This window comes from Labrus mixtus, chromosome 6 (genome assembly GCF_963584025.1).
Source record: "Labrus mixtus chromosome 6, fLabMix1.1, whole genome shotgun sequence".
Classification (NCBI taxonomy): Eukaryota; Metazoa; Chordata; class Actinopteri; order Labriformes; family Labridae; genus Labrus; species Labrus mixtus.
Window position 1 is genome coordinate 21151857 of NC_083617.1, and position 11368 is coordinate 21163224.

At 39.4% G+C, this 11368-nt stretch overlaps 1 protein-coding gene across 1 annotated transcript; it reads left to right on the forward strand.

Moving 5' to 3' along the window:
- The first annotated feature begins 429 nt into the window (after positions 1-429).
- Positions 430-4595, forward strand: LOC132975707 (prolyl-tRNA synthetase associated domain-containing protein 1-like). Its single transcript, XM_061040455.1, has 4 exons — positions 430-652; positions 1861-1986; positions 2093-2182; positions 4070-4595. The coding sequence occupies exons 1-4, from the start codon at positions 572-574 to the stop codon at positions 4280-4282; spliced, it is 510 nt and encodes a 169-aa protein (XP_060896438.1). The 5' UTR covers positions 430-571; the 3' UTR covers positions 4283-4595.
- Positions 4596-11368: the final 6773 nt, after the last annotated feature.

Consider the following 11368-nt stretch of genomic DNA (forward strand, 5'->3'; position numbering starts at 1 on the left):
AGTTTTATATAATTAAAATAAAAACGTAACTTGTTTCCAAGTGCATCTGTCTGTCTGTCTGTCTGTCTGTCTGTCTATCTGTGTGTCTGTCTGTCTGTGTGTGTGTCTGTCTGTCTGTCTGTCTATCTGTGTGTCTGTCTGTCTGTGTGTCTGTCTGTCTGTGTGTGTGTGTGTCTGTCTGTCTGTCTGTCTGTCTGTCTGTCTGTCTGTGTGTCTGTCTGTCTGTCTGTCTGTCTGTCTATCTATCTATCTATCTATCTATCTATCTATCTATCTATCTATCTATCTATCTATCTATCTATCTATCTATCTGTCTATCTATCTATCTATCTACAGCAAAATAAAACATTCAGTCCAGCAGGCGGCAGCAGTGCAGAGGAAACGAAAACAGCTGCAGTAAAATTTGGTAAAGAATAAGAATTTCTCTTCTTCTACGGCCAGCTGTTTCTGTCCGTCCACGTCTCGTCTACCTCCATAGACTGTATATATATATATATATATATCTTGTTATTAGTCTATGTCCAAATCTTCTTTCCATTTGAACGACTTTGTTCAGACACATTGATTGAAAATGTCAGAAGGACTGCGGTCAGAGCTGGAGAAATACCTGGAGACTTTAAACATCCAGACGAGCTGCGTGGAGCACCCGCCGGTAAAAACACTGACATGCAGCCAACACAGAATCATCAAAATAACTTTATTATTGGAGTATAACTCAAGGTGACGTTTATAAATTAACGTTTTTGTCTGGGAGATTATTACAATGATGGATAACTCGATACTTTACGTTTTAATATTAGACTTAGCCCATTAGACTATTTTCAAGTTACTTATTATATTAAAACATATCTGTAGACACAGCAGGACTCTTTGAGGTCCAATGCTATAATTCGACGATATCCAAAATCCAGACTGGAATCTACTGTTGTTTAGTATTCGTTGAGACACAAGTATGTTGAGACACTTGAACGCATCAAATAGTTATTTGAGTTTAAGAAGAATTTCTTTACTTCTGTATTAAATGCCGAATAAACATTCAGATCAATGGAAGCTGGAATAGGAGTAAGATTGGTTTCTCCATTCATGTATGTGCACAATGATTCCTTTTTTTGTTTTGGTATTACATCAAAGTGTGTAAAATGCACAGTTTTATTTTGTCCTAAAAACGTGTTGTATTGGTGCTGCAGATAATACGTAGGCCTATGTCTGTGTATATTACGCAGAGATCTTCCCCTATTATGCATGTGAGAGTTTTTGTGCACTGCAGTCCTTAGTTTAGAGAAGTCTGCATGAAGTTTCCTTAAAACCTGTCCGACACTCTGCTGCACGTACCTGCTGTGACCTGCAGGGGGAGTCAAAACACAGGTGATGTTTGACCTGCAGCTTCACATGTTGAGGAGTCTTTCACATTCACACTGAAGCATTCCTGCAACATAAACAAGACGCTCAGATCAATGAACTGCTGTGTTCCTTTGTTCAAACGTGGTTGTTCTTTATTTAAATTATTTCAAATGAAATAAGTCTCAAAACTTTGTATATTGTCGTTAAATCCTTCGGGTGGCCAGTTAGATAAAAAACAAAAATATTCACAAATATATGTAATGACATCTGACTTTGTGTAGTTTTTGCATTTTTAATTTTGAAGTTAGTGTGCCTACTTTAAAATTAAATTAAATTACTCCTTTTGACAGATTGTAGAATAATTATAAGATTGATCAGAAATGACACATCATTATGTGTCCAGAAACGCAGAGCTGCATTACATGATGCTTAATGCAGTGAAGGGTACATTGTGTGTTCAATATAAATGACGTCTCTGCTATTGTGCTGACACACAGAAATGGTTTCCTCCCCCTGCAGGTGTTCACAGTGGAGGAGATGATGCCTCACCTAACAGAGGTGAGCGGCGCTGTCACTAAGAACCTCTTCCTGAAGGACAAGAAGAAGAAAGGCCTGTGGCTGGTGTCTGCACGCCACGACCGCCAGGTCAGCTCACACCATCGTGCCCACTATCACAGGAAGATTGACATTTTCTGACCTCAGAACGGTCTCTGCATTGTTTTGTCCCATAATCCTCTCTGTTCCTTTGCAGGTGAATCTCAACGACCTCGCCAAGAAGCTCGGTGTCGGCAGCGGCAACCTGCGCTTTGCAGACGAGGCAGCCATGTTGGAAAAACTCAAGGTAAAAAAAAATGGTTCCCTGTATGCATTTTATCTTCTAGAATATCGAGCATATTCTTTAGTTACCGGTTGTTCCTCAGGTGTTCAGTAGAATACCAGGAACCAATTATCTCTATATCTGACCAAAGGTTAAGAAACACACATCGCCAGTGTGTAAAGATAGATGATTAAACGTTTGATGGAAAATTGCAATCCTGTTGGCACCCACTGTAAATGAAAAAAAAGTCTTAAACATCAGAGGGAATCTCTTCACTGGAATCTTCAACCTTTTCTGTGTGATGAAATTGAATCAGTGTAGTCAACTGAAGACAAATCGCCCTCACTGATTCTTTACCAGTCGAAAAAGTCAGCAGTGCCTTCATGTACCAGGATGCATTGAATTCAAGCGGCTGCAGCAAGCCTACCAGGGAGTGCACCGACCGCTGAAGCCAATTTTACATGGTGGTCGAACCTGATACTGCAGCATCACGTGATGCCATTGGGCCCAAAAATACTTTTTCCATAAGCAAAGGAAGCTAGGAAAGGGACGTCTATACCTCGGCAGCAAATACATTTGTTTGAGGTACGTTGACTTCCCAATGTGATCACTTAAATAACCCTTATTAAAATCTTTAGGTCCTAAAAGTTTTAAAATGCAATCATATTCTAATTCAGAGATATTTTTGTAAACATAACGAACGCAGATCAGAGCCAAGGCACTGCGACTGCAAGTGCTCATGCTCTGTGGGCCCAGTGAGAGAAAGATCCGGGTACATTTACATGCCTATGTGGAACATTTCTTGCTTCATGTGCCACTGAGCAGCTTTCATTTGGATGAATGGGGCTCCGGGTTGAATGCTGTATCCATTCTATAATACATCCATGGGCTGCAGCCCAACAAACTGTGACAGGAACGAATACAGCTGAATATTCAGTCAGCCAAAACTCTGTGAGATGTAACCTTGCTCATGACACACTCAGTTATAGTATTCACTCTGTTAGGGCGGCAGTAGCTCAGTCTGTAGGGACTTGGGTTGGGAATCGGAGGGTCGCCGGTTCAAGTCCCGGCGCAGACCAAGTCCGGAAATTGGTCTGGTAGCCAGTCCACTTCCTGAGCACTGCCGATGTGCCCTTGAGCAAGGCCCCGAACCCCAAAACTGCTCTTGAGCGCTCGCTGTGGGCAGCCCCCTCACTCTGAGACCTCTCCATTAGTGCATGTTCATAGGATCCTGTTTAGTTTCCTGCATGTGTGTGTATTTCGGCCTATGTGTGTGTAGTTGTTCATTAGACAGAGTGTAAAACTGAATTTCCCCTTGCGGGATTAATAAAGGATGAATTATTATTATTGTAGTGTGTAGTTCAGTTGCTAAGTGCAATGTTGCTATACATGCAAAGGGGGTGACTGGAATCTGACAACAACCTCATCCAAACTGCCGACCTGTAAGAATTGTGTGCAATTTTCTGTGATTAACTCTAAAAGTTAAAGATAAGGTTGGAAGTCTGTGAAATTTGTCCTCTGACATTAAGTTAAAGCTCTGACAAAAACTATCTAACCCCAATTTCTTATGATCTCCATCGTCTTTACTGGTACTAGGGTGTATAAAAATAAAAATTATATCAGCCATACATGATGCATCCTTAGCACTGGTGACATTATAATTGCTGCATTATGAGTGTCACTGTGACTGTCAAGTTTCAGGTCAGAGAAATTCTCTTCTGCTGGTCCACCATGTTAGTTTTATGACTATATAAGGCATGGTGCCTCCTTGTCTTATGGTCCACTATATGAAATATTTAAAAACACACCTGGTAGGAAAGTTCTGATCGACAACAGGCTACAGATGTAGATTTTTTTTTTTTTTAAGTTTAGGTTTTATTTGGATGATTTCCTTGATCCATGTCTTCTCAGGTGGGTCAAGGCTGTGCCACGGCTCTCGCTCTGCTCTTCGATAAGGATCAGAGTGTGAAGTTTGTCCTGGACCGGGACCTGGTGGAGGGAGGTCACGAGATGGTCTACTTCCACCCAATGACCAACGCTGCCACCATGGGGCTCCGACCTGACGACCTGCTGCGCTTCCTTAAGGAGACGGGACACGAGCCGGTCCTGGAGAGCTTTGAGTAGAAGGGAAAGTAAACTGGACCTGACTAAAGACTGGAAACAGGAGCAGCCTGCAGGGACTAAACCTGGATCTGAACTCATGTTAGAACAGAACATGAAAACAACCAAAATAATCAAGCTGAGTGTTTATTGAGACACTCATCCACAAGCTTTTATTTAAAACAAAAGGGGAACATTTGTCTCCTTTCCTTTGATTACAACTCTGATGAAAATAATGTTCCTTTTCATGTATAGACATGTGAGCCTCAGACGTTTTTTATTCTGTTTCTATGTAATTCTGTTTCTAGCTCAGTAAACGACAACAGATCCCACTGAACATTTCTGATCATTCTCTAAATCCTTTCTTCTTTATGTTTATGTTGGTTTCTCTTCAGGCCCACAAACTTTCCATTTAAAGGACCAGTGTGAAAGATTTAGGGGGCTCTTTCTGGGAGATTTGTGGGCGCAGAAAGGAATAAAGTTGTTACTCTTTCAAATCAAAAAACAAAAAAGCAACTTGAAAATTAAAACAGTCGTTCAGTTTTGTTGAAGATTGATAATAAGTTGACAATTTTATTTAGCAATACATCTTAAATATATAAACTCACACTTCATTACTTACACTTTTACAGTCTAATGAAACCTAATACAAAATCTCTTGAATTCATTCTGCCTTTACAATCATTCATTTATTTATTTATTTAAATTAGGGACAGTGCACATTAATGAACATAAAAAAAGTCTGTGAGGTTTTAATTTAGTTTCATCTTCATCATTGAGGATGAAGTTGTGATGAATTAATTTACTGTCCAGTCACTGAAAGGCAGATTATAAGGAAGCTTTTAATATAATACACCTTAGTGAAACACCACCAACCACTACAATCTCAATAATAAACAGAAAGCACATTTTTCTTTCTTACACCATCAAGAAAAACTCAAAGGTTTTAATAATTAATTAATTCAACCTTTATTTTACGAGAGATGAGAATGAGATACAAAAACCTCTTTTATAAGGGAGTCCTGGCCAAGACAGCAGCCCACAAAGTTCCACATAAATAATAAATAACACACCATAATGAACAAAACATTTTTGTTATCTTGTGTCTCAAAGGAGGGATGAAAACAAATGAATCTTTAAATCGATGTGTGCACTGTTTCTGTTGAAGGAAAGAAATACTGATGACTTTTTCCAGGGAGTACTTCCTGTTCAGTCCTCGTTTAAATTCACCATCAGATGAGGTCACCTCCTGCAGACCGAGCCGTTCAGGAAGTGACATTAAAGTAACAAAGGAACGATGGAGCAGAAACAAGGGGAACATGAAAATAAATACACAACCTGTAGTTGTATTCAACTACATAACACGGAGACTTTTTTCTAAACTTTTTTTTGACTGGCCTTGTTTTATAATTCTTTTAGTTAAGCATTTTCATCTGCTCAAATATTTGTGAGTCTTGTGTAAATTGTCAGTGGACAAAAGAGCTGCAGAAAAAGCACTAAAACCCCACTCTGAAAATAATCCACTACGAGTAGAAGTCCTTTATTCAAAACATGTAGAGTTTGTAAGTTATCTAAATGAACTTAATGTTAAAGTATTGATTGTAACAATGATCCTGTCATTACTTTATCTGATGGTTTTGGATGAATACTGCTGCATTATATTACCCACATACATGTTTTAGGTTCTGCTAGTTGAAAATATTTCATCAGCTTCTTCATATGTCCCAGTGTATTTCAGAGCTGATCCAATCAGGTGTTAAAGAGCTAAGAAGGAGGACTTTTTGGTGAAATGCATTGATTATCTTTAAAGTAGCTTTAGCTGTTGTGTTAATGTAGTGTAGCTTTAGGATATAGTTGACTACAAGTAGAAGTATTCAAGTGCCTTGTACTTGTAGTCTTCTTGAGATCAGGTATAACACAAGCACTCACGAAGAACTCAGCTATCATTTTTTTTTTCTGAGAGAATATCCTGGGGTTATTCAAATGAACTGCCTGCAGCTTGTCGGTACTGTCCTGTCAGCTCGGTGCAGCTCAGTGTGATGGTGAGCAGCTGACTGCTGGCGTGCTGCAGCCTTTTCTCCGACTGCTCACCGGGGGCGTGTCCGGACTTTTCTGACAGGGGTGGCCTAACTGGGTCACTGATTTATGCAGGGGTGTCATTTTAATCAATGAATTCACCCGGTCTATCTCTTCTACCTCTTATCATTTCTACTTTTACATAACACAAGAGATGGCAACATATACATCATCTTAGTTGAATTCTTTAAGCACTCCAAAAGACGTTTGTCTAAAATCACAATTTAACAAACTCAATAATAGAGTCAGTCACTATTTCTGAAAATGTATTAATTCTCTCTGATTTTGTCATATCCAACACCTTCAACTGCATTTATTTGTATGAAAGTTATAATATACATAAATAGACACATTCAAAAAAGGTGAGATGAGTTAGTTGTGGGTTATTTTTTATTGGCACAAAGCACGTTGTTATTTATGTATATCTAAAATGCGACATAAGCTCAAGTTTTCCCACAGTGTTGCAAACCCTGGCAGCACATACTCATAAGTTTCAGTTTCCTCGGGTTTAGATTGGACAAGACTGGCCCGTAAACAATAACAAGTGAACAGGGTAGCTTTATGTATTCTGGATTTAAGGAGTTACATTTAAAAGTTAATGGAGTCCTTTTAAAAGTCGTGTTTTACTTTGTGATTCATGCTCGCAAAACAGAAATCTCTTCAGTTGTTAAGAATCTCAAAAGTTTCATTCCAACTGCAACTTTACAACAACAAATATTACTCTTAACTCCATCTCTCTGCTTTGCACGGGTGTGTGTGTGCATGAGTGAGTGCTCTCTCTCTCTCTTTGTTAAGCTCTCTCGCTCCCTCTCCCTCCCTGCATTCTTAATGAGAGTGTGTATTGTTGCATTGTTGTGTAAAATTAGCAAATGAATAAACGTAACATACACAGACACTCAGTTCCCAGGCATTCTTTCACACAACGTGTGTGCGTAAGTTTCGGAATAAGCCCCCCCCCCCCCCCCCCCCCCCCCTCAGATCAGATGGTTTCTTTGAGTGACAGGTTGATTCTGCTGGCTGTTTGTTAGGTGGCCTCTCAGCTAGTTTAGACACAAAGCTAAACCTCTCAGCCTCGTGTGTGATTGTGAAGAATTTTCATGGCAAGTATCAGACAAATATGTCTTTTGGTTTATTGTGCTAACAGGCTGTCTGAAATGTCTTTGCTCTAACCTGACGAGGAAAATTCCAGTATGTTTTTGATATGTAGTCACTAAAAACCATCATGCTTGGCCTGTTAGTTAGTTAGTTAGTTAGATAGATAGTAAGCTGGCATTTACTCACTCACTAGCACTCACTCACCACCCCATCCAAATGTGGTCATTTCTGGCTTAAAGAAACCAAGAAGGTCACAAAACTTCACACTTTAAAATAAAAGCATACCCAAACCATGGGCAGTATCCACTAGTTATACAGGCTACCCCATACCAGTCCTCTGAATGTCCTGTGAACTTTCCATGCGGATGGAGAGAGGGTGAGAGGCGCACCTTTCCTACAGTAGTTTTGCTCTGTTTCTCTCTCCGTCAAATTTAGTCTTTTGTCGCTCACCCTCGTTGTTCATCTGGTTTCCATCAGTTGTGGTCCTGAGATGCAACTCTATCGTTTTTTTGTCTGCTTCTTCACAGGTGAAAAGCGACGTCTGATAAAATTAGAAACTGTTGTATTAATGTAGTTGTAGATGAAGTTATGCAGAAAGAACTGTTTTACGAAGCCAGAGTGAGCAATATTTCCCTAAAAGTAGCCATGGCAGCCACATAATTAGCTGCAGCTTTCTTTTGATAACAGAAAGTGAGGCTCCTGAAGTGTTATAAAGTGTGCTCACTGCGCAGGTGCATGGCAGAATAGGGTCCTTAAAAAACATTCTAAAGTTGTAATCCTGCTAATGATCTAGTGTTGCTGAACTTTACAGACTCTGTTGTGTTGATATGCTGATTACATAACTCAGTTTAATGTCTTCCAAGCCTGCTCCTCAGAGGATGAACACCCTCAGGACAAACATTTCATTTTTAGCTCCTCTGCTGGTTCAGACTGTGAGAATAAAGGAAAAATCCTCAGGCTTTATTTGTTGATATTGTGGCTGTAATGAACTCTGCAGCCTGTAGGGGACGCCGACTGTTTGTTCCTCTTTCTGCAGGCGTTTCGTCTCCAGAATACAGTTAACAAGAATATAACCCTTATCTGCTGTCTGCATTTGCATATTTATTTCAGCAGTAATTGGTGGTAACATGTGAGTGTGTGTGTGTGTGTATATACGTGCGTGTGTGTGTGTGTGTGTGTGCGTTGACAGCCCCGGCAGGTTTTCTACAATAATAACGTGGTTCATTTTCAGCAGCCTTCGGAAACTCTCAGCCTCATTAGACACAGAGAACCTCACACAAAGATAATAAAGTTTTGCCTTTGTGTGAGGCTGCAAGGAAACAACCCAGGTCAGGGGTCAAAGGTCAGAGGTAAGACAACCTAAAATTGTCACTTCTGCATGTTGCTGTTGAGTATATCCAGCTACACTGATTGTATTGAAGTCTATGAAAAAATGTGCCGAATTCTCTCTGAAATGATTAGCTCAGCAAATAAATGTCAAACTGGCAACATTATCCAATTATGAATCATGTTATAGATCAATGTCTCAGACCTTAACTTTGAAGAGGCCAATGATTTGTCAAAGTCTGCTCCACCATAAGTTTACATTTCCTGTTCAGGCACCCTCTGTGTTTGGCATTCAAATCCCCCAACACTTACAGGATGATCACTTGTGTTAGTAAAGGACACGCATATCCATTCTGGAAAATTTCTAGAAGACTTTCGTAAAGTCTGCCCATGAAATTTCCAAAGTTGATATTCACTCACGTCCCTCGCAGTCTGAAGTTTTCTCCTATGGGACGAGGGGGAGGGTGGGGGTGTCTCAGGAGGCAGGGCATTACTTAAAAATGACGACGCAGTCATAATGCCAACCTGATTTCTAAGATGGCGGGAGAAGAAGAGTCTGACACTATCATGACATGTTTTGCCTTTATTTCAGTGTGATGTTTAATTCAAAATATTTGCAGTATCAAGGAACAAATGGAAAAAAAAACGGCGCGCAAAGAAGGGTATGAAGCATCTTGACTACGTGCACAGAGATGGCACAAGTCAGGCTAAAACGTTTGCCTCTTTCTGTTTACACATGCAGCTCACCTTGAAAACTTCACCACATTTTCAGGAGTGTGTGGAAGTGTATATACAAGTTACAGTATATGGAAACAGGAATCAAATCTGCAGAAGTTGTTGATTAGTTAAGGAGTGAGCAGTCAACCAACAGTGACAGTAATACAAGTTCATTCCAAGATTGTGACTCTTCGCACCAGAGAGAGGAAGTAGAGCATCCACAAATTGGCTGATGGGTCCCACCAACATGTAGCTGTAAGTGGGTACATTTATGCTTTGAAGTAAATGTATCATCAGGAAATATTGTAGGCTGTGGCACTTCCTGCTGTTATTTGACGGAAAATTATGAAATGGGATGTATCACTGTGCCTCATATGGCAGCTGCTGCTGTAACAATCACACACACACACACACACACACACACACACACACACACACACACACACACACACACACACAGTAAATGAGGTGGGGGCCTCCTGTGGTGAAGTGTCTGATGTGTTTTAATGGAACTCTTTGAGGAATGTCGGCCGATGTTTTAAAGATAAGCTGCAGACTTCTGAGTCCACACAGACTGTACTTCAGGGAGACATCAGCCGAATGTTTATAGATTATTTGACCACTTATTGTTTCAATAAATAAATGAATTGTTGTTTACTGTGATACCGTCTTGAAGCTGAATCCGAAGTCTTCAGGTGCCTTGTTAGAAATAACCAAGTCTCTCATGATTAAAAAAACATCAAATCCTTAATACAAAAAAAAAAAAAAAACAGGATGAAAGTGTGTGCCACCCATCTGTTTCTGTGCCATCATTATGACTACAACCATGCATTATACAAATTATGGATTCGGTGTATACCATGGTTGTGTGCTTAATTAGAGGTCAAAGTGATAGTCTAGCTTTTATTTGAATTATCCATCAAACCATACAACACCACCTGACTTTCCAAAGGGTTTACTTTATAGCATTGTTAAGCATGTCGCAGAGACTAAAGGTACTTTAAATTAAAACGCAGGGTTATACATACAGCTGTCCAGTCACAACATTTTTCATTCATTTTTGAACAATATATGGATAAAATCTCATTCCAATCATGATGCTGGGTTTGTTATAATTTTGTTAAATATAGAAAATCCTCAATTTACAAATGATTTAAGCTGAAAATCTGTTATTACCCTCAAGAAATGATAAATAATAATTAAAAAAAATCTATTTCTGAAATGGTATAGTAAAGACAGGCTGCTCGCCTTGTTATTTACAAACTATCAGATTTGTGTCCAAACATTACAAACCTGCAAGGCTGTATTAAAGAAGAAGGCCTAAGTGAAATATATTGGTATTGGAGAATTCCAACAAAAAAAATGATCAGAGACGCGATCCAGTATCGGGGCAGGTGGTCATTGTAATATTACCCTGTAGAGTCATGGCGGGCTTTACTTTGCAGTGAAAGGTGTATTGCATGTGACAACAAAGACATTTCATAAGTATTTCATCAAAAAGTTTTACACACGCTACAAATGGTGAGACTTTTTCTGTTGTTGTTGTTGATTTGATTGTTGCTCATACAGTAAATTAGTCATTTAGTTCTCTTACTTGTTAATAGGTTCCACTATTAATACACTATTAATTGATATTAACTATAAACACAGAACTCTCAGAAAATGCTCTGACTGACTTATGTGCACTTTCTTTTCATGAGTTCCACTAAGGTGAATTTTTTTGCACAGATGATGATTTAGGGTGAGACATATAGACTTTATAGAGCCAGCAAAAAAACTGCTTCCTAATATCTACAACATAACTCAATAAGGAATCTGCTGAATCTGTGCTTTTGTATTTTTGTGAAGGACCCGATGGTGTTCACAGCTTTATGTCAGGTCTAAAAGATCACAGAG